The 24,929-nt window shown below is 31.5% G+C and overlaps 1 protein-coding gene across 1 annotated transcript; it reads right to left on the bottom strand.

Annotated features, from left to right (window-relative positions):
- Positions 1-365: 365 nt before the first annotated feature.
- LOC114327884 (mRNA cap guanine-N7 methyltransferase) lies at positions 366-24,454 on the bottom strand. The gene is made up of 5 exons (XM_028276601.2): positions 24,085-24,454; positions 20,023-20,467; positions 18,358-18,645; positions 8,313-8,774; positions 366-542 (listed from the first exon to the last, which is right to left on the bottom strand). Exons 1-5 carry the CDS (start codon positions 24,337-24,339, stop codon positions 466-468), a joined length of 1,527 nt encoding a protein of 508 aa, XP_028132402.1. The 5' UTR covers positions 24,340-24,454; the 3' UTR covers positions 366-465.
- Positions 24,455-24,929: the final 475 nt, after the last annotated feature.

Genomic DNA, 24,929 nt, shown 5'->3' with positions numbered 1-24,929 from the left:
ATGTATATTGGACTTATAAACTTGTAATCTTATTGGGCAGTGTCCCGTTGAAAATAAATAAAAAATAAATAAATAAGTATTTACACATCGAAAGTTTTTAATGAATAGAATATACATTCTTATTTAATTGTTCTTCTTTTTTAATTGCGACAGTAAGATTATTTGTGCTATTAATACTGAGATGTAGGAATTTTTGTGTTATATGTTTCTGACAATGAATCTGTCAAAATATTCCCAAACTGTAAGAGATAAACATTTTGACAGGCATGCTTAACATGTCTGTTATTCAACCCACTTTACTTGTTTCTCCTCTCTGTATTGACATCTGTATATCAATTTTAATTATAAAATAAATAAATAAACAATTCTAATTTCTGTATATTTATTAATTTGTAAAATCTATAATTACAAAGGACTGATCGACTCCACCAATTATTATAATAAGATAAATTAAAGTAAGTCCTGTCAAATATCATATACTGGAGTTCCATCTGCGTTCCATGTATTTTTTACTTTTTCAAATACAAATGTTGTGTAGAGAGCTGAAAACAGTTAAAAATAACAGTATAATTATTAAGAAGTAGTATTAATAGACATTTAAGAGAAGTGAGAAGTCCCAGATCTAAACAATAAATCTGAAACTTGTCGTGAAACCACTTTCTAGTAACATCTAATCTTTGCCTTTTACCATTTATAAAGTAGAGATTAAGGATGTTATTCTCCTTCTCATAGGCATCTTTCAGTGCATCACAGTTTTTCGATTTCTTTCTAACGCAGTAAGTTGGAAGTGACAGAAAAAAGGTACGTCTGTGATTAAAATCATATATATCATTTATTCTAGTTGTTGATAGATGGCGCTATAATCGAACAAAAAATTATTTATGTATTATCTATACGACTATAATCTGTACAATTTATAAAACTATACAAATCAAAGAACATACCTTTTTATAAAGAAATAAACACAATTGATTTGTTTTTATACCAAATTACGATTACGATTCTGACAACTGTCAGTTTCAGATTTATTTTTTAGATCTGGGACTTCTCTTGGTAAAACAAGGGATCTTGATACTTCATCTCTTAATGAAAACGTTTCGTATGTGAATCCATGCACATCATCAGTTCAATATAATACTAGGTAAGCTTACAAATATAGGGATAATATCAAAGAAAAAACTAGAATGTGTAGCTGACAATCTACAAAAGTAATAGACTAAGAGCCGCTGTAGGTGAAATTTCTTAATCATTTTAGGCACGATGGGACCCTATAAGTTAAATAGTAGAACCTAAAAGAAAACGTTTTAACACTGTGCCGTCACTTTTCAGTGGCACATGCGTCGACAGTGGCGCATCAAACTTTCCACTTATGGACGGGATAAATAAATTAAAAGTTACCCTCCCTTACTAACAGAATTAATTTTTTTTATTTTTTTAAGTTCTATGTGATTAACACATAGGATTCAGCGTAATTTAACCCACCACCCCCTTCCCCCTGCCCCCACCATCAAAAACTTCATTTTTCGTTTTTATTTTCTTTGGTGGGATGCAATCAATTTTAAAATTTCAAAAAATTCACACGCATAGCTGAGGCTTTTATAAAACATGCCTATTTTTTATAGACCCATAGGTAGAGTGTACATAACCTCAAAAAATTAAAAGAAATTTTTTTTTTCAAAAAAGCGTATAACTTTTTTTGAGGAATAGCTGCAGGTCTAATTTTTTCTTAATCTTGTGTGTTCCATCAAACACTATATTTTTGATTTTTTTCAGATTTTTCCATAAGGATCCCCACCTTCAAAAATCCGAAAAACTGTTTTTTGGGGGGTTTTGGGGATTTTCCCTATTTTATAGACTTCATAATGTATCAAATCAATTTTGTTTTTATAGGTTATATGTAACTTGAAGTAACTGAGTCCTTTAGAATATTTAAAAATCAGAAAAACACGTTCAAACTCCCCAAAACCCCCTTAAAAAAGTTTTTTGGATTTTTGAAGGTGATCAGCGTTACAGAAAAATCTGAAAAAAATTAGAAATATAGTGTTTGATAAAATACACAAGACTAAGAAAAAATTAGATCTGCAGCTATCCCCAAAAAAAAGTTATATACCTTTTTCCAAAAAACAAATTTTAAAATTTTTTTGAGGTTATGTACACGCAACCTACAGGTCTATAAAAAATAGAAGTGTTTTATAAAAGCCTTAACTATGCGTGTGAATTTTTTGAAATTTTAAAATTGATTGCATCCCACCAAAAAAAAAAATAAAATCGAAAAATAAAGTTTTTGATGGTGGGGGCAGGGAGAAGGGGGTGGTGGGTTAAAATTACGATGAATCTTATGTCTTAATCACATAGAACTTTAAAAATGAAAAAAATTAAATTCTGGTAATGAGGGAGGGTATTTTTTAATTTATTTATCCCGTCCATAAGTGGAAAGTTTGATGCGCCACTGTCGACGCATGTGCCACTGAAAAGTGACGGCACAGTGTTCAAACGTTTTGTTTTAGGTTCTACTATTTAAGTTATAGGGTCCCGTCGTGCCTAAAATGATTAAGAAATTTCACCTATAGCGGCTCTTAGTCTATAACGTATGTATAGTATAAAAATCTCAACATAGAAATATGGACTCGTTAATATAGAATAGAATAGAATAGAATAGAATAGAATAGAAATATGCTTTATTGTCATGAAAAATTTAACAATTTTATAGACAAAGCTTACAAGAATCATAAATAAGAACAATAACAAATACAATTTAATAAAATGATATAAATCGTCAATATAAATAAAAAATGAAATGAAACAAAAAACAGTGAAATTTAAAAAAATTTGCAAATTACATAATCTACCTTACGAAATTTAATAAGTTAAGTTAAGCTGCTGCATATGACACTCAAATATAGATTATGATTCTACTTATAAATAAGAATACTGTACTTTCTGAGTTATTGGTTAAGAAACATTTCAAGTCATTTTACGGAACTTAGGGAAATATGTTGCAGATTTAAGTTGTAGAGGGAGATGGTTGTAAAGTTTTTTTGCAGAACATAATATATATTTCTTTACTAACTCACTGGACGGAATCGGTAAATAGATGTCAAAGGTAGAATTTCTGGTGGAATAGTCATCTCTAGGTCTTGCTGGAAAGACATGTAGATGTTTACGAATTAAGAAAACAGTTTTTAAAATATATAAAGAAGGTAGTGTTAGAATCCTGTGATCTTTGAAGTAGCTTCTGCAATGTTTTGTTCTTCTGAGGCCAAACAGATATCTTATTTCTCTTTTTTGTAATTTAAAAATAACATCGGATTGGGCAGCGGTACCAGAACCCCAAAAAGGGAGACCATATTGAAGATGGGACTCGAACAAAGAAAAATATGTTATTTTGGAAGAGGCTAAATTCATTTCCTTCGAAACCATACCCATTCGAAAAAATACCAAGAAACTTTACAGATTCAACGATACTGATCTGGCTCTTATGAAGAGGTAAGGGTTGAAGAGCTCCTTTATAGGATAATGCTACCGTTGTATTTACGTTAAAAGAGAGTAAATTTGAATCGGATCAGATTTTATTGTGAGTAGATCAGAAGTTATAGTAGCATGAAGAGTTGCGATATTTGAGTTGCTCCAAGTGATACTGGTATCGAATATGTATATGTTAGTATAATATACAGGGTGAGTGGGCAGGAACGCCCCAAACTTTAAGACTAATAATATATGTAATAATAATTTAAAACTCATATGTTGTTATTTATGCTGTTGTTCATATGTTGTTATAATCTGTGTATAATATTAATATACGACATATGAGAGAGGCTCGAAACAAATGAGAATCGTTGAAAAGCCCTATACATGGTGTTGTGTATGGACAGGCGGCTTAAATTAATCGTTTAAGTTTCTGTTAGTAGGAAAGGACGTAGTATAAAAATAATTCGTGAATAATTGCATGCATATGCAAAGATAAAGTGGAAGAACTATAACTCGAACTTACTGATTTTCAAGTTTCTAGGAGGAGTAGGAGAGGAAGATCAAAGAAAACCTGAGGAAGACGCTTATGCAGGACGTGTAGGTAAAGGGAATTGATGTTGGTATGACGCATGATAGAAACTAATGGATAAATGTAATTCATATACATAGAAATAAAGACAAATAGAATGATGATGACTCTAATAGGGATGTTCACTAATTTTTAAATATAGTTAAATTCAATAGATTATAAAGTATATAAAAACGTAGCAATCATAAAACTGTTAAAAAATGTATATTTTTTAAGATAAATGAGTTCATAATGTTGATTTTCTTGGAGGCTAGAAAAACGGTACCCTGCACCGAGGCTACGGTCTGTGACGTCAGCAGTCGTATCGTCTTTGATCGACGAGTAGTTTTGTATACTTATTTACGAGGTGTATTTGAATGTGTGCAGTTCTTTACGTATTTAATTAGTAACAATGAAACCAAATAAGTGGTGCTTTGTTCCTTGGTGTGTAAATACCTTTAAAAACAGTTCTGACAATATTTTTATTACAGTTCCAGCTAATTTAAATCGTAAAAAGAAACGTAAAAAAGAAGTATGTATCAATAAAAACCAAGATTTTCTCTTGCGAAGATCACTTCTTTATTGTAAGTTACCTATGGATCTTTTCCTAAATAAATGAGTTTTTAAATTATGTAGTCATTTTTACCCAATTCTATGATATGTTTTAGATTTAAGTTAGCTTAGTTATATAAAAAAAAATTATAAAAATTCTTAATACCTACAGTGGAAAACTTCGTATTTTGGACTTCTAAATATCTGTTTTTAATATCCAGGCAACGAAATGGGTTAGCAAGAAAAATTTTTACAAAAATAAAAAGTACCTAGTTTATGATCTTTCAATTTGTCAGGAGGTTTCAAGACTTGGGCCCTGATTCTAAATCAAATTTCGACCAAAAACAAGTCGCTTTCAATATGGCGACTGTCGAAATTATTTGACACGGAGATGAATGAATGGCCAAAAGCGAGGTTAGGTTTAGTTTAGATGTGTTTTGTTTATTTCTTGCAAGGAAAACTAAATCAAAAGGTATTATAATATAGCTGGGTTTAATTGAAATTTGCTTGTTTTGAGGAATTAGATAGAATAGTAAATTAGAAATATAATAATTGAGAATGTCCACAACATGAATCATCAACTCAATGAAAGATGTGAGGTAATAATCTGGGAAAATTAGTAAAAAACAAGGAAAATTAATTACCAGCTATTTTATTGCTGGACATGCTGAAATCAAATCTTAAGATTTCCTATATTAGTAATATAGCTGTGCAAAGTCCACAGAAAGTGTGCTATTTTGTTTATAAACAAATTAGCACTCCGAAATCTTTTTTTTTATTATTGCTCTATAACTCAGAAAATTTTAACTTTAAACCAAAACACTCACATAAAAATTGACAGTAATTTAATTCTGCACATTGATAATTTATTCCAATTTCCTTCGACGGAAATTTTCTTCGGAAAATTCGGGTTTTCCAAACAAAATCTTTAATTTTCAACTAAAATTTGAGGGAAGTAATTATTTATCAATAATTAAATAATTTGGTGACAGTGACATAAATCTTTTTTGTGAGTGTCTTGAAGATATGAAAATTTGTATGTACAAAGAGGACCGGAATTAAAAGGTATCTAATGGTTCAAAGATTAAAATCCTGTTGTTTATAACTCTGTCGCAAATGCCGGTCAAATTTGACCGGATATACCTGGAATCACTCCTCGCAATTCAATTTGTTTTTCTTCGAAAAGGACACAGAAGCCGTGCTCTTTTCAACAGCGTTAACTTAATTTAATTTAATCTAATATTTTCTGAGGGGTTCTATTTGTTTATAAGCCAAAAAATTGTTTCTTTATAACATTCCTGAGACCGCTCAAATGGTCCAATTTCAATCCTGTAAGGTACGTTGAATAGGTATAGTGCTTTTTTATATGAAAATCATAGTTATTCTGGTGTATCATAATCTTTCTGGTTATTATTTCGACCGAAATTTTTTAATTAACATTTTAATTATTGCTAAACTATTGGTTAGATTGTCGCCGGCCTCCTGATATACAGAGAGGGGCTAAATTATGGAATAAATTCATTTTCTCTAAAATGGACGATTTTAGAGAAAAATCCCGAAACAGGTCGATTTTTATTTTTAAATTAAATTTCTTGGCATATATTTCAAACTAGTGACGTCATCCATCCGAGCGTGATGACGTAATTATTTTTTTAAATAGGAATATGGGTTCGTGTTGTAGCTCATTTACAAAGGCGTTCAATGCTCTATTCAGTATTATAAACATTAATATCATTATTTATACAGGGAGGCCAAAAAAAAATTTGAATTAAATTAATTGACGCAAGAAGAAGAATGCATGTAATTTATTTAACTCAAAATACATTCTATTGCTGTCAGAAAATAGAAAAAAATGTTTATTTTGCAAATAAACATTGCTTTTAGCTTAAATTAAAAGTTCAAACTGCCAATAGGTAGGAGGGAGGCTGTTTGTGATTTAATTTAAGCGAAAAGAAATGTTTATTTGTGAAATAAACCTTTTTTTCTATTTTCTGACAGCAGTACAATGTATTTTGAGTTAAATAAATTACATACATTCTTCTTGTTGCGCCAATTAATTTAATTCAAAATTTTTTTTGGCAACCCTGTATAAATACCTAATGATATTAATGTTTATATTACTGAATAGAGAATTAAACGCCCTTTCAAATGACCTACCACACGACCCCTATTCCCATTAACAAAATTATCGATTACGTCATCACGCTCAGATGGATGACGTCACTAGTATGAAATATATGCCAAAAAATTGTAATTTAAAAATAAAAATCGACCTCTTTCGGGATTTTGCTCAAAATCGTCCGTTTTAAAGAAATGAATTTATTCCATAATTTAGGCCCTCTGTATAATCTACTATAATAAATCTTTCATGTCTTCAATTATTTAATTATTGATAAATAATTAGGTACTTCCCTAAAATTTTAATTGAAAATGGCAGATTTTTTGGGAAAACTCGGATTTTCGGAGTAAAATTTTTGTTGAAGGAAATCGGAAAAAAAATAACTTTGTGCAGAACTAAATTACGGTGAATTTTTATTTGAGTGTTTTTGGCTCAAAGGAACAATTATAGGAGTTACAGACCACTAATTGAAAAAAAAAAGAAGATTTAGGAGTGCTAATTTGTTTATAAATAAAATAACACACTTTCTGCGGACTTGTCATACCCCATATTACTAATATATGCAATCTTAAGATTCGATTTTAGCAATAAAATAGCTGGTAAATAATTTTTCCCAAAAATGGTATTTTTTCGATAATTTTCCCAGACTATCAACAAAATCCAAGAAACCGAAGCGCCAACCCAAATTCTGAGCAGTCTCAACATGATAAGGTTAATATCCCCAAGAATCGCTATACTCTCCGGCTGTCATGGCGGTGTCGAAATAAAATTGCGACTGTCGAAATGAATTAGAATCAGGGGCTTGGTGTCCATAAAGTACCTATTTATTACCGACAGACCCTATAAACTAGACATTTAAATTAGTAGGGCAAATGCTATTTAAATGCATACATTTTTTCGAATTCTGAGAAAACTAATAAATATTTTTGAACAATTTACAAGAAAGATTACAAGATTACACGAGGGTCGAAAGTCCGTAAGAATAAACAAAAAGTTTCCTTTGAATGAAATATTTGAAATTAAAAATCACACTAAATGTTCTCTTTTTTTTTCACCCCTGTACCTTATTAAAATAAACATTTCACTACTCTGTGGTTGATTTATTTCTTTACAAGATGACAAGAAATCAGACACAATTGTTGCATGTATTACCTACAGTAGCTAGGTTAAGCGAATCAGCTATTTTAAAACCTTTCATTTTATTTATTTATTTGTACTACCCAAAATTATGTCCTTAGAAACAGTCTATCCACTTTAAACTAAACAAATTCACCATAAAACTTCACGTTAGCCCTAATAACACAATAAGAGAACAAAATACAAAATAAAATGACCTGAACTAACGTCAAACAGGTACCTAAAACACTATGGACATGGCGGGCGCTGGGGTATACGACTAGTGACGTCAGAAGCGGTTTCTTGAAATTTAAAATAATGCTAGATTTCTAATGAAGTTTTTTCATAGACAGGCTTTTTAATTTTCTTAATATTTTAGACAATTATTCCTAGGGTGTTTCTTAATTGTTTAAAATGACTATTAAACTTTTTGTGAACATCCCTATTATTTAGGTTTTCACTTTACATAAATACTAAAAAACTACTTACAAGAAACCTCCCATTCAGACTTTGATAGAGTTCCAATTTTTAGACTTCCTCTCTGTTCCTTTTTAATAAAAGTTTCAGCATGTATGTAATCAGAAGAATCTGTACCAACTAATTGTACCGACTCTGGTGCCGGATAAGCTTCTAAACTTCTCATGTTGGTTAACAGATATTTTCCTTCTTCTTTCATCCTTTCAAAAAAGTCATAAAATTTCTCTGTTCTCACCAGCTTCAGACCAAATTTTTTAGCCAATTTTACCAGCGCCGGAAAATAGACGAGAAATTCTGGACAGTTAACAACGCCATCTAGTTGAAAGTTGTATTTAGCACCAAATAAAGGAGGTTTATTAATATCGAAATCGATAGAAACTTCATAAACCTTGTTTCCGAAGCTTTTATTGTTAAATTTTTTGGCTCTGGTTACAATCTCATACGCGTCGGGTATGGTACCGATAAAGTATCCACCTAAAAGTTAAAATATTGTGTTTGAAGTACTTAAAACCTACAAATAAAATTTCTTAATAATATAAGAGAAAACAAAAGTAACAAATAAAGATTCTAGAGATCATAAAACATTCTAACAATAAAACGCTGAAAACTTTTGTTTTCGATTTTCACATTTATTATAATAGACAAGGAGAAACCGGCGGGTTCGTTGGAAAAAATATTCCCATGAGATTTTTTTGCATAATCACATTTGTAATACACCCCAGAATAAGGTTCAAGAAGTCGCCCACGAGAAAGGTGGTCCAAATTTTTTTTAACAATTTTTTTTAATCAAATTGCAAAAATTATTATTTTTGGTCTGGACATTTTTTTGGTCTGTATTTTTGGATTTGGTTTGGATTTTTTTTAGGTTTTGTAGACCATTCTGGACAAAAAAGGTCTCTTGTAATATTTCTCTAAAGTTGATGGTTTTAGAGTTATAAGCAATTTAAAAGTTGAAAAACGCAAAAATGGCCATTTTTAAGACCCGCGAGTAGTCGCGCGGTGAGATAGAATCTCAATTTCTATCCTTTTTCGCGATAACTTGATGAAAAATTTTGCAATTTTGAAAAAATTTCGTAAGTACCTCGAGGAAGGGTGTAGTAATGCGTTGGAATTTTTTTTCTTCTTCTTTTTGTGGAATTTATGGCTTTGGGGAGAGCCAATTAGCTTTAACCCGCGAGTAGTCGCGCCGTTAGATAGAATCTCACAGTTCATCCTTTTCGTAATGCAGTAAAACCTGTCAGTAACGGCCACTAAAAATGAAAGAACTATTGGCCGATATAGAAAGGTGGCCGCTATTGCCAGTTTTTGTAGTCTACATATAATTGGTTTGGGAAATTTTTAAACGGGCCGTTAGGACAGGTGGCCGATGTTGGCAGGTGGGCGTTAACTTTACTGTACAGTAAAATTTGTCAGTAACGGCCACTAAAAATGAAAGAACTATTGGCCGATATAGAAAGGTGGACGGTATTGCCAGTTTTTGTAGTCTACATATAATTGGTTTGGGAAATTTTTAAACTGGCCGTTAGAACAGGTGGCCGATGTTGGCAGGTGGCCGTTAACACAGGTTTTTTAATAAAATTGTTAGAAATATATATTTTCAATATAAAAAGTAGATAAAAATAGTACAAAATAAAAATTTGTTTTAAATTCGTGTTTTGAGATAGAATCTCATACGCGACTATCGACGTTACAGAAGTGAGCGCGGCTACTTCCGGGTTAATAACTCGGTTAAAAATTATTACATATTATGAAAGTCAGAAAGTGACTAAATCAAAGTTTAAAGCCCCCCCTCCCCCCCCACATGATCCTGAAGAAATTGGTGTCATTAATTTAGTGCTAAGCTGTTATTTTTAATTATTAACAATAAGCCGTAAGAGCGTATTGACGCGGCTGTAAATGTGAGTGCGAGTAAGATGCTCCATTGGACTGCCGGAATGGCATCTCTCTCGCACTCACCATTGACGGCCGCCTAATACGTGCTGGCGCTCATTCTTATTACTTAAAAATAACAGCTTAGTAATAGAATTATGGCAAAAATTTCTTCAGGATCTTGTAGGGGGGGCTTAAACTTTGATTTAGTCACTTTCTGACTTTCATAATAAGAACTTTTAACCAATTTATTAAGCCTTGAAAATCGCCATTTTTCGTTTTTTTTTTTCAATTTTAAATTGTTTATAACTCGAAAACGATCAACTTTAGAGAAAAATTACAAGAGACCTTTTTTGTCCAGAATGGTCCAAAAAACCTAATAAAAATTTGTGCGGGACAAAAATATTGATTTTTGCAATTTAATTAAAAAAAATTGTTAAAAAAAATTGGACCACTTTTCACGTGGGCGACTTCTTGAACCTTAAGGCGGGTTGACATTACTAGTGAATAACGAACGTGGCTCACGCTTACGTATTTTGCCCGTGCTATTGTTAGATATTTTATTATCTATTTTCAAACTCGAGCAGTACATTTGTATCTATGCATTGCATTTATGCAAATGTACTGCTCGAGTTTGAAAATAGATAATTAAATATCTAACAATAGCACGGGCAAAATACGTAAGCGTGAGCCACGTTCGTTATTCACTAGTAATGTCAACCCGCCTTTATTCTGGGATGTCTCACGAATGTGATAATGCAAAAAAATTTCATGGGAATATTTTTTCTAACGAACCCGCCGTTTTCGCCTTGTCTATAAAACTATGTGACTACAGTCAGAGTGCCTTTCTCAAGTGATTTATTTTACTGTGTTTCTACAAGTCTCTAACTAAATAGGTTGAGAAGTGGGGAACTATTTGTCTCAAGTTGGTCATTCAGAATTATATCTGTATTTTTCAATTTATTACTTTCCATAGATTCTAATAAAGATAGCTTAAGGCCTTTATTTTGAATATGCAGAATTTGAAACTGTTCATTAAAAGAATGATTATGATCTAGAAGGTGAAGTGCGTATGTAGAAGTATCTGTTTTTCTATTGTTGAAAGCCCTTTTGTGTTCAATAGAAAAACAGACACTTCTACATACGCACTTCACCTTCTAGATCATAATCATTCCTTTAATGAACAGTTTCAAATTCTTCATATTCAAAATAAAGGCGTTAAACTATCTTTATTAGAATCTATGGAAGTTAATAAATTGAAAAATACAGATATAATTCTGAATGACCAACTTGAGACAAATAGCTCCCCACTCCTCAACCCATTCAGTTAGAAACTTTAAAATGCAAACACATAGAAAAAAGAATGTGTGTGTACTTTGTACGCACGTAAGAAGTTATATTATTTCTATTATAATATAATTTCAACGAAATAAATATACCTACTTAACAGTTACAATACAAAAAATTAACAATAATTACCAAAAATGAACCAAAACTTAATAGCAATGCCAAATATTAAAAAAAAAAAAATATGAATCGTCCGGGATTTGAACCCACAATCTCGCGATTTTTTTATCTCTGGTCCAATGCTCTACCAACAAGGCCATCAAGCCGCATGCTACGTACCTTTCAGATATACATAATTATACATCACGGTGACAAGTGAAATATAAAAATAGATGTTTTATTATTTCGCGCCCAAGGAAGACAAATCCAAAGACACAAAATTATAATAAAAAACCTTTTAAACCACGTTTTTCAAATTGCGCAAGTTGTATTATTAATATTAATGTTAATAAATGAAATATAAATATTTTGACGTTTCACAATTTGACAATTCACTTTTAACGCTCCTATGGAGTGCTAAAAATTGTATTTTTAACACGTTTGTAGAAAAATATATTTAAAATCACTAATATATTCTTTCCACACCTTTTCTGGACTGATACATACATAAATTAAAACATTTTGAAGTATAACTTCAAAAATATAATATGAAAACTATTTAAAAAGGCAGTATAACTATTAACTAACCTTTGTTTGTTGTTTCTCTTCCCACAAATTTTAAAACGCAACAACCATACATAACCAAACCGTCAACCGTCCAAACCACAGCTGCGCTACAGCTGCCATATTGGATAATTTTTGACATGTCATTTGAACATCAAATCAGAACAAAGTTATAATGCGCATGCGCCGGGATCGTAGGTTTTAACATATAAAAATTCACCCTCATATCACTTGAGAAAGGTACTCTGCTGAAACAGCTGTAGTCACATAGTTTTATAATAAATTTTGTGGAAGTATCGAAAACAAAAGTTTTCAATGTTTTATTGTTAGATAAAATGAACTTCCATCAAGTAACGGTTGAATCCACCAATTACATAAACCATTTTTGTAATTCACCTTGCGTCAAATCTTAAACTGTTCATGTAATGGTCAACAACATAATGTTAAAAAAAGATGGTAATTTGTAAAACGAAAAGAAGTGAATACAATTCGAAACGATGTAGGGGAACAAGGGGCTTGTTGTAACAGGGGTAAGTAGTAACACGGCTTTTTCATAGGTTATTTGACCGTTTTTAACTAATTTAGCTGACTCAATCTTATTCTCTTAGCGCCCTGCAAATGACATCGTCTAGCCAGCCATCCTCCGATAGTTGCAAATAGTAGTTTTGTGCACATGCTTCATTTGGATGAGGCAATTTAAAATTTGACTCTCATAAAATTTTGGTTATCGCTATTGTTTTAAACGGAAATGAATCTTTTGGTGTTCATTTATTGTCTAAATTTAGTTATACTTTGATGTTGCTTAACGATTTTACGATTAGCAAGATATTTTTACAGATATTTTAATAAATATACAAAAGTGTGCTACGGGGTATGTTGTAACAAAACGTTGGGGCTTGTTGTAACATGTTACAAATTGCGCTGAATCTTGCTAAATTTATGATCTACAATATAAAAACGTATTATTTAGTTTAGTAACAGTAAAGAACGAGACAACATAAAAGAAAATCAGAAATGGCAACTCAAAGCCAGGAAGTGAAGTCTATAGCATAAAGCAAGCAAGTAAAACAGCACGGACTGTGTCATGTATCTTTATAACGATATATAAAAAAAAGAAAAACATTAAGAGTCTACAAGTGAGCAGTACTAAACCAGGGATAGTTTTTACAGCCGAAGAAGAAAGTAAAATGGCTCCGTATATTCTGAAGTGCACCGAAGTATATTTTGGACTAATTCCCATGAAGATGCGAAAACTGCCTTACCAATATGCTGTAAAACTCAGTGCCAAGCAACTTACTTCTTCTTGGTATCAAAATTATACAGTTGGTCCAGATTGGGTCCAAAATTTTATGCATAGTAATCTACATTTATATTTAAGAACACCAGAAGCCACCTTATTAAGTCGAGCAACATCTAGCAACATCTTTCAACAGGACCAACGTTGGTATTTTCTTCGAAATATTCCAAAAAATTCGAATTTTCGTAATGTTACAACCTACCCCAATAGATGTTACAACTAGCCCCAAGCGCGGGGTAAGTTGTAACAATGCACTTTTTGAAGTTATACTTCTTTACCGGCGATAGAGGGTGATTTTTTTATATGTTAAAACCTATCAGTCCGGCGCATGCGCATTATAACTTTGTTCTGATTGGATGTTCAAATGACATGTCAAAAATTATCCGATATGGCAGCTGTGGTTTGGAGGTAAAGGTAAACAAATGTATAACATATTAGTTTTATTGTTGTGAAGACAGAAACAAAAAAGTTTATAATATTGTAGTGACTTTTAAATAGTTTTTAAAAGCAACAGGTACGTAATAATTGTTAATGTATCATGGGTATAAACCTACCTATTTGATCTGCCAAAATACATAGTATGTAATACTTTTATTTATATAATTTGATTACCATCAAAATTTCTATCAATATTCACCTAATATATTGTTTTTTTACTCTATGTTTTGTTGTATTTTTTCAATTCTAAATCATTTCAATTCAAAATTAAAATAATTTGATCAATTTTCAAAATATCAAAATATCACAAGTTTAATCCGTTTAGTTAGTCGATCTTCGTAAATAATGACGCATAGTGTCTGTGGCTAAGCGGAGAAGGCGAATGAATTCCAATACCAACCGCTCTTATCAGCGCTGGTTCGAGTCCCAATAGAAACTTTCTTTTTTGTTTTTTTTTTTAATACATTTTATGATTGTAAGTATATTTATTACATAATTGTATTTTCAGAAAATACGTATTTAGTTAAAAAAATTTTCGACAATTAATGTTCAGACATCATTTGTGGCTTGTTTAATGTGTTTGTGTGTGTTTTATTCTTTTATTATTTTAATTTTTGGCACTGTTCTAATAAAAATGTTTGAGAAGTAGTAAGTATAAATTAGTTTATTATTTAAACAAAATATAAATAAAAAGTATATTAATTTCGTTTAAATCATATAATAGAAGTATAACTTCTTACGTGCGTACAAAGTACACACACATTCTTTTTTTTGGTAAAATGCTAGTTGATTAAAAAATAACAGTCTTCTTAACTTTTCTTCAGTTCAGTTTTATTCAGAAAGAGTTAAACTAGAGTTTAGTGATTAATTAGTGATAATTGGGAAAATAGCTGTCAAGATATATTTGATTTTATGAAAATTGTTACAACTAGCCACCTGCTCCCCTACATATGTAATTTGATTAGAGATACTGACGCCATATTTGTAAAGTTAGGTAGTCGTTAAGTAAACTTTAAAGTTGCATTCAGTAAAAGCGGTAGTGATCATGTCGAAAATATTTTAAATTAAGGGCTTACTTTTTGAGGGCAGTCAAAGGGTATACCCCCCGTTAAGATAGACAAAATGCCCTCATTCCGATAATTCAATTATATTTCAGTTTTTTATAAGTGAAATTTAATAAAAAATTTTCCTCTTGGTAAAAGGTATATTAGTTTAAAAAGCCCTAAAGGGCTAAAAACATATACAAAACGTTTTCGCTCTGTAACAAGAGCATCATCAGTGTTACAAGAACATGGTGAGCCAACCAAAAAATACAAGGTCAAAGCTTTTCAAAAAACAGACAAAAGTCTAATATCAATAAATACATCGAAAAATCCAAAGGATGGATAAAATTCCGAAGGATACGGCCCTAGGGCAACATATGACTCCCACACGTGGTAAGTGGGTCAAAAGGTAACTAGGTCATAAGTGGGTCAAAAGGTAACTAGGTCAACATAATGACCTAGGTACCTTTTGACCCACTTACCACGTGTGGGAGTCATATGTTGCCCTAGGGCCGTATCCTTAGGAATTTTATCCATCCTTTGGATTTTTCGATGTATTTATTGATATTAGACTTTTGTCTGTTTTTGAAGTTATACTTCTTTAGGCGCGATTGAGATTGAGGGTGAATTTATATTGATCTGCGCGCATGCGCACACCGACAGTATGGTATTAGTCGTTATACGGGCTCTGATTGGGTGTTGAAATGATCTGTCAATAATAAATAATTGTTCAATATGAAGGTAAACAAATGTATAATATATTAGTTTTATTTTTGTGAGGACAGAAACAAAAAAGTTTATAATTGTAGTGACATTTAAATAGTTTTTAAAAGCAACAGGTACGTAATAATTGTAAATGTATCATAGGTACCTACCTATTTGAACCTACCAAAATACATAGTATGTAATACTTTTATTTACATAATTTGATTACCATCAAAATTTCTATCAATGTTCACCTAATATATTGTTTTCTTACTCTATGTTTTGTTGTATTTTTTCAATTCTAAATCATTTCAATTCAAAATCAAAATAATTTAATTTAATTCAAAAATGTCAAAAGCTTAATCCGTTTAGTTAGTCGATCTTCGCACATAATGACACACTGCCTCTGTGGCGAAGCGTTTAAGGCGAATGAACTCCAATATACCAACCGCGCTGATAGCTGGTTCGAATCCCAATAAAAACTTTTATTTTTTTATTTTTTTTTATACATTTTATGATTGTAAGTATATTTATTATATAATTTTATTTTCAGAAAATACGTATTTAGTTAAAAAAAGAATGTGTGTGTACTTTGTACGCACGTAAGAAGTTATACTTCTATTATATGATTATATGATTATAAACGAAATTAATATACTTTTTATTTATATTTTATTTAAATATTAAATTAATTTATACTTAATACTTCTCAAACATTTTTATTAAAACAGTGCCAAAAATTAAAATAATAAAAAAATAAAACACACACAAACACATTAAAAATGCCACAAATGATTTCTGAACATTAATTGTCGGAAAATTTTTTAACTAAATACGTATTTTCTGAAAATAAAATTATATAATAAATATACTTACAATCATAAAATGTATAAAAAAAAATAAAAAAATAAAAGTTTCTATTGGGATTCGAACCAACTTACCACGCGGCTGGTATTTGCGTTGTATTGGGATTCACCCGCATTAAAACTGCACCACAGAGGCAGCTTGTCATTATGTGCGGAGATCGTCTAACTAAACAGATTAACCTTTTGACATTTTTAACTTATGTAAATCAAATTATTTTGATTTTGAATTGAAATGATTTAGAATTGAAAAAATACAACAAAACATAGGGTAAGAAGACAATATATTAGGTGAATATTGATATAAATTTTGATGGTAATCAAATTATGTAAAAAAAAGTATTACATACTACTTATGTATTTTGGTAGGTTCAAGGTAGGTATCGGAGCCCGTATAACGACTAATACATTTCGCAATCACTTGCGTCGTGCAAAGTGGCTATGTTCAAATATCATAACAAAATTTGATCAACTATTTATAAAACACTTACCAGTGAAAGATTCTTTAGCTTTGAATAAGCGAGATCTGCGGCACTCATACTAGGCACAGTTTGATGAGCTTTCACATTGGCATGCAACAATCATCTCTTCTATGTAAATAAGTCCAAAAATATAATATGAAAACTATTTAAAAAGGCAGTATAACCATTAACTAACTTTTTGTTTGTTGTTTCTCTTCCTACAAATTTTAAAACGCAACAAGCATACATTATAACCAAACACAGTCCCACAGCTGTGCCACAGCTGCCATATTGGATAATTTTTGTCATGTCATTTGAACATCCAATCAGAACAAAGTTATAATGCGCATGCGCCCGGTCGCTAGGTTTTCCCATATAAAATTTCACCGTCATTACGCCCGTAAAGAAGTATAACTTCAAAAAAATTCCGACAATTAATGTTCAGAAATCATTTGTGGCATTTTTAATGTGTTTGTGTGTGTTTTATTATTTTATTATTTTAATTTTTGGCACTGTTTTAATAAAAATGTTTGAGAAGTAGTAAGTATAAATTAGTTTAATATTTAAATAAAATATAAATAAAAAGTATACTAATTTCGTTTAAATCATATAATAGAAGTATAACTTCTTACGTGCGTACAAAGTACACACACATTCTTTTTTGAAAGGCTTTGACCTTGTATTTTTTGGTTGGCTCACCATGTTCTTGTAACACTGATGATGCTCTTGTTACAGAGCGAAAACGTTTTGTATATGTTTGTAGCCCTTTAGGGCTTTTTAAACTAATATACCTTTTACCAAGAGGAAATTTTTTTATTAAATTTCACTTGTAATTAATGGTATACAGCCAACTACAGGAAGTTCTTCCTTGTGGATAATTTTTTTTATGCTCTATGTGATTAAAAAATAATAGCATTCAGTGCAATTTTTGCCCACGACTCCCTCTCTACCACCAATAACGTCATTTTTTCCTTTAAAACCACCCACATGGAACGTAAAAAAAGAAAAAAATTAATCAGTGGGTACATTTTATCGACAAATGAGCATGAATGGTCAAAATTAGATAGGCAGCATAATCAAATTGGAAAAACCAAACCTAATATATATTACAATTTAAACGGAGAATGCGCCATGTCGCCTACTAGAATAATTTTACACTGAGAAAACTGACATATGACTAAATTAATGCGAAAACTTGGTAAGTTTACTGCAAGATTTTAACTGTCAAATATATTTAAGTTCAATGTTTACATTTACGAGAACCGAAAAATACTTACAGATAGATGATCGCTTGATAGGTCACTATCTACAGTCATCAGAATTTTTAATTTGATATAATAATCATAATAGTTAACAACAACTAATAGTTACCTGGTTGCAGACATTCAGCGGCATTGCGAAACATACACTCGGCCTGGGAAAGACTTTCAAAACTGTAATGGAAGGCAAATTGGCAACTTACTAAGTCTAATTTCATTGAAGGATCGGAGTATTTTTCACGCAGTCTTAGTCTTGAACAATCTCCCGGTATATACTCGATGGAGTATAAATTCGAACCCCTTTCTCTAGCAGATCTATTTTTCATGTCTGTGTATCTGGCCTTACATTGGTCAAGAGAAACTTCAGCAATATCACTGCATATTAGATGGGAAATTCCTCCTAAAAAATTGCAACAGACACTATAAAAACAAAATCATATAATAATAAATATACAGGGTGTGCCAAAAGTAGTGGAACAGACGAATATTTCGCGAAATGAACATCAGATAGAAGAACTAAAATATACTTGTTCAATATTTTTCAAAAATCTGTCGAATGGCACTAAACACCGCCCCCCACTCAACCCCCTGGAGGTTGGAGTGGGGGGTAAGGGGTAGAGTGGGGGTAATTTTAAAATCTTAAATGGCATTTTTTATTGCAGATTTGGATTTCTTACGTAAAAATAAGTTCTGAAGCTATTTCTTTGTGGCATTTATGTAATTTATTATTCTAACTGGGAAATAATCTACCTACAATTTAACTTCAAAAATGAATTTATTGACGTTTCGACTTCCACATCGGACGTCATTTCAAATATTACGTCATCGGACATCAAAATACAAAATATTACTAAATTAAACAAAAATGTTGTTGCTTAGTAAAAAAAAATTGTGGCTTATTTCCCAGTTAGAATAATAAACTGTAAAAATAAGCAACTTTTATTCGAGACACATTTCGAACTGTAGATAGATGGCGCTATAATCGGTAAAAACGATTATGGTGATACTAGGGGTAAATTATGCAAACTCGAAAATTATAGAAAATATCTAGAGAAATACACTTCCATATAAAAATCCAAAAAAAAACAGGTTTATAATATTTTTCAAAAACCTATCGTCCCCCACTCCACACCCTGGAGGTGGGGTGGGGGTAACTTTAAAATCTTAAATAGGAACCCTCGTTTTTATTGCAGATATGGATTCCCCATGAAAAAATTAGTAACATTTATTTGAAACATTTTTTAGAATGGTTGATAGATGGCGCTATAATTGGGAAAATGCAATTTATTTATTAATTACATTTATTAAAAATCCATATTGCAACTGTAAAAATGAATTTCTTTATATACAAGCTTGTGCTACACCTAGAGAATAACATCAAAACTAGCTTAAAAGAAGTAGCAGGCAAGACGATTAGGCATAAGCAATAAAATTGATCAAAAGAGTGGTTTTAATATGAATACAAGGAAAAAAATATTGAAAAGAATCAGGCAAAACTAAAAGAAAAAGCAAGAATCAGCTAAACTACACAAAAGGAAGACACTGGAAGTGAGACGGGATTAAAGAACAGATGGAAGCAGCAGAAGCAAAGAACAAGGGCAATAAAGAACAGTTTGATTACATAAAGAATGTAATACCAAAAGTTGTAAAGACAAATTATTAGAATATATTAAAGCCGTAGAAGATCTTAGATGGCAGAAAAGAAACTTACAAATATTTGTTTTTATGAAAAATACCAATAAATTTAATTTCTATTACAATCAAAAGTAACACCTACCTTTTTTCCACTTTAACAGGTCTCCTCCTTTACCGCAGCACATGTCATGCACTCTTACAGGAGCATTATGTCTTTTACCATCCTTAATTTTTGTTAAATATTCATTAATCAACATACTTTTTATCCAATTATGAAAATTTCTTAAATGTACAATGCGAGACTTAGTCCTTTCTTCTAATCCCTTCTCCTCTAACTGATTATAGTGTGTTGCTACAACATTTGCATATCCTCTTTGTGATTTTGTAATACCATCTTCAGGATCATCACGTTTAAACTTTTGGGGTTTGTCCTCATTTGCAACATTTGAGTAGACTCTTTGTGATTTTGTGACATCTTCAGAATTTTCATGTTTGCGTTTTACACTTTTACTCTCTCTTTCTGCTCTTGTTACATTTTCCAAATCCTCACTTTGTCGTTTCCTACTTTGGTTTGAATTATTAATTACCTATAAAAAAAGAACTTCATTAGGAAAAAACAGAAAAAAAGAGGTGTAAAGAAGTATTTGGCCTTAAGGTAGACATATTATAGTCCAGTGTGGGAGATGCTGAGAGGAACTTGATATATATTATGTAATGTAATGTTTATTTACGAACTTACCATTTTTTTACAAATCAACTAAAATTTAACTTACACTGTTAAAGCACATTGTGATAACATAAAAAGGTATTTTCGATCTTATTCTTAATAGTACTTAGTGATAAATGAAAAAAAAATCATTAAGTACTATTAAACTTGTTTGCATTTCTACACATTCAGCCGTGTGATGGATGAGCGAAGCTATCTTTAACGTAAAGTTATCCTGTAGTTAAATTATAATCCTCGAATTGGTGTGATGTATCATATTTAACTTAACTACTTGCGTTATTTCTTGACAGTTCTTGAGTTATCTGGTATAACAACTGTCACTTTATAACGTGACGTTAATCCTCAAGTTATGAGATAACTCTGTAGTTATGTAAGGATATGTAAGGTTAGTTCATCTTTTGACTTGTTTTTAGATAGAAATCAAGTGAATATTCAACGAAGAACGCTGCTTCATCCTGTCCTAGGATTTTGTGTGGCATGTTATTAATTTATTATCAAATACAAAGCAGTGCAAAATTAAAAATATCAAAAAAATAGACTTCATATTGGCTGAAAGACTTCGGTCGATGGCCTTTTGGTACATTGTATCAATAAAGTATGTCTCTCTCTCTCTAGACTTCAAATAACAATTAAAAGCCCGTAGGTAATAATACGATTAAAATAATAATTAACAATAAAAAGTAAAGCTAATAACGTAAAAAGAGAAAGGTTATTTATTATAAATTTATTATAAATTTTAAAAATCATACAAAAATCAACTCGAGATATAATTGTTGAATATAAGTTGAAATTTATAAACATATGATATGGGTATCGTCCCATCATGTCAAGCCTGTGCCATGTTCCGATCAATCTCTCGTGCTCACTCCAACTTGTACTATTTCTACATAAGGTTCTCTTTGTTACTTCAAACTTTGTTAATCAAATGTTATTTCTCTTTTTTAACGTTGAAGAAATAACTATCTCATAACAGTGACAGATACATCACACCAAATTTACATAAATAGTTATGGGCACGTTATCCCTGAGAGTTATCTTAACTTTAACTCAAACGTTAAAGATAACTTCGGCCATCCATCAGACGTCTGAATCTCTGTAAGGGTTTATTTACAGTATAAGTTCGATTATGAAATTCTAAATAAAATAAGGCTTGGGATCTAATGTCTCTACAGGGAGTACGGAAGTAAACCTTTACCAAAAGAGCACTAGCATCAATGCCTCCTCGTATTAATGTATATTATAAATGCTACATCTAGCAATATTCGCCTTTCTTCAAGAGTAGGCAATTTGAGTGAAAATTGTAAAACAGTGTATACAATTTCATTAACAGGTATCCTCAATTTAGAAGCAATAAATATTAAGAACTTTTTCTGTACTCTTTCGAACAGATCTTTGTAGCATTTATAATGCGGAGACCAAATGCTACCATATTCCAAAACCGATGTAATAAGGGAACAGTAGATGTTTTTGAGACAATAAATATTATCAAATCCATAGAGGCTACGTTTCATGAAACTTAAAAGTAGTAGAGAACCTGAAACAGATAATGTCTTGTATGACTGCAAGGAATTATATTGCAAGCAGCAAATACTTTTTGGAGAATACCAAATAACTCCAAAAACATAAATAATTTAGAAACATCCGACAATGGACTAAATTTTCAACAGCTGAATACAGAGAAGAGTTTGTAATTGTAGTAGCCAACCTCCATTTAGAAGAGAGCACTTTAAGAAGAAAAAGGTTATTTTATAATAATGCAAAGTCTGCTTAAAATTCAGGTTTAGACCAATGAACATGAAATATGGCGATAGTGATAGATAATGTGTAATTTTCCATGTCTCCACCGTATTGCATGAAAATTTGGATTGAGGTTCATCTTACACTCTACTTCATTATTGGACTTGAGCCTAGGGTTGCCCTTACTTGGGCTGAACGCCACCCCTCCTCGTGGGTGAAAAAGCATTAAAATGTAAACGGTAACATTTTATTGATATATGTTATTATGAAACACCTACATACATATCCCTAACGACGAACAGTAAAATATTTATTTATTTTGGTAGTAAAAAGGTGTTTTGCTTAGGTCTCGGACGAGGGTCGATTGTTAGCGAGAGTCTGGTGTCCGCATGGTTTGCATGCTGTGAAGACTGTTAAGAAAACCACAGACGCTAATCTGTTTGTGTTTCTACCCTCTGACCAGATGGGCAATAAGTTATTTAGATCTGGCGTATAAAAACAGAAACACTTCTGCAGTTTTTTGCATGTCCAAAGTGAGTTGTTGACATAATGGTCTGATATGATAATTAATTTATGGGGAATTCAGATTGTTACACTGAACACACCAAAAACATATGGTTAGGGATGCATTTCGTTTCGTAAAACCATGTCTTTCTTAGCATCTGGTTTGTATATTAACTGTGACTTTTACATGGCCCATATTATTTCGTTTTGAGAAAAATTATTAAAATTAAAATTATCAAAAATAGTAATTAAAGCGTATCGCCATATACCCCCTCCGAGAGACTAAGACGATAGATAATACATAATAGATGCTAATCTGTTTGTGTTTCTACCCTCTGACCAGATAGGCAATAAATTATTTAGATCTGGCGTATAAAAACAGAAACACTTCTGCAGTTTTAAAACGATTGCATGTCCAAAGTGAGTTGTTGACATAATGGTCTGATATGATAATTAATTTATGGGGAATTCAGTTTGTTACACTGAACACACCAAAAACATATGGTTAGGGATGCATTTCGTTTCATAAAACCATGTCTTTCTTAGCATCTGGTTTGTATATTAACTGTGATTTTTATATGGCCCATATTATTTTGTTTTGAGAAAAATTATTAAAATTAAAATTAGCAAAAATAGTAATTAAAGCGTATCGCTATATCCCTAATGGAGCACTAACACACTGTGCATTCTTCTTCTTCTACGGCACTACAGCCCAAATTGAGCCTTGGGCTCCTTTATTCTTTGCCTCCATCCTTGCTTGTCTGTGGCTGCTCTTCTCCATACACGGACTCCTAAAAAGGATTGTGCGTCGCTGTTTACTGTGTCTTCCCAGCGCTTTGTCGACTTGCCAACCGGTCTCTTTCCCTGCATTCTAGCATTCAGTGCTCTTTTTGGTAGCCTATTCTCTCCCATTCTTATCACATGTCCGGCCCATTGCAATCTTTGTATTCTAATGAAGTCTGACAGGGGTGTTTCGTTATAAATGACATCAAGATTATAATGAGTGATATGAATGCTAAAATAGGCAACGAGCTGCACTTCTATGGCACAACAAGAAAACACTCACTGCACAATGAAACAAGCGAGAATGGGGAGTTTTTGATAAATTGTACCACCAGTAAAAACATGGTTCCACATGCTTCCCACATAAAGACATACACAAAATGACATGGATTTCACCAGATGGAACCACAACACACTGTACATTTAGAAATAAAGAGTCCAGAGCATATTTACCTGGGAAGGATAATTATTGGTGCTGTCATCATCTGAGACTTTGGCATAAAAATAAGGGTCTTTGCTTGTTGCTTCCTCCTCTTGTTCTTCCTCATTTTCATATAACTTCTGGTCTTCATAATTTCTGGAATCAGCATCAGCTGCTACCATTACCAAGGCCTGTTCTAATTCGTTTATTTCACTCATTTTTCTTCTATAGTAAAAAAAAATTACAACCAATTCTTGTATGAGGAACAAAAATGATATTTCAATCATGAGAATTTTAAATCCTCATAGTTATTATATTTGGATAATAACCACATAATTCATAACACCATATTTTTTATTTTTTAGAAAAAGACACTTCCAGACACTTCTCTTCTTCTTTCTTTGTATATTGTCTTTGGTATGCCTACTTTACGTAGGTATTTTCATAGGACAGTAACTTGGGTTGTCAGAGTTGTTTGGCCTATTGCATAGCCACCTTTACTTTACAAGCCAAGAAGAGAAAAAGGCAACGTCGCAATTGATGACGTCCGTAGTCCGACTTTCGGACTACCGCTTTCGAAACTACGATTTTAAAGTACAAATTCTGGTAAAATTTATAGTATTTTTTGAGTCGAATAAGAAAATATTATTAATTAGAAGTTTGTACAAAATAATATTAAAAGTAATTCCTTGTAAGTAACGTTTATTATACAAAAAAAAGCAATAACAAGAATATAAACGGGATTCATTTTTTTCGAATCCTAAGAAAACTAATAAGTATTTTTGAAAAATTTAAACGCAAAATGAAAGATTACGTTAGGACCGAGGGCCGAAAGTCCCTGAAAACTTCTATGTTTATTTTAATAAGTTACAGGGGT

Source organism: Diabrotica virgifera, chromosome 4 (assembly GCF_917563875.1).
Source record: "Diabrotica virgifera virgifera chromosome 4, PGI_DIABVI_V3a".
Taxonomy (NCBI): Eukaryota; Metazoa; Arthropoda; class Insecta; order Coleoptera; family Chrysomelidae; genus Diabrotica; species Diabrotica virgifera.
The sequence above is the reverse complement of the archived record's forward strand: the minus strand, read 5'-3'. Positions and strand labels throughout refer to the sequence as shown.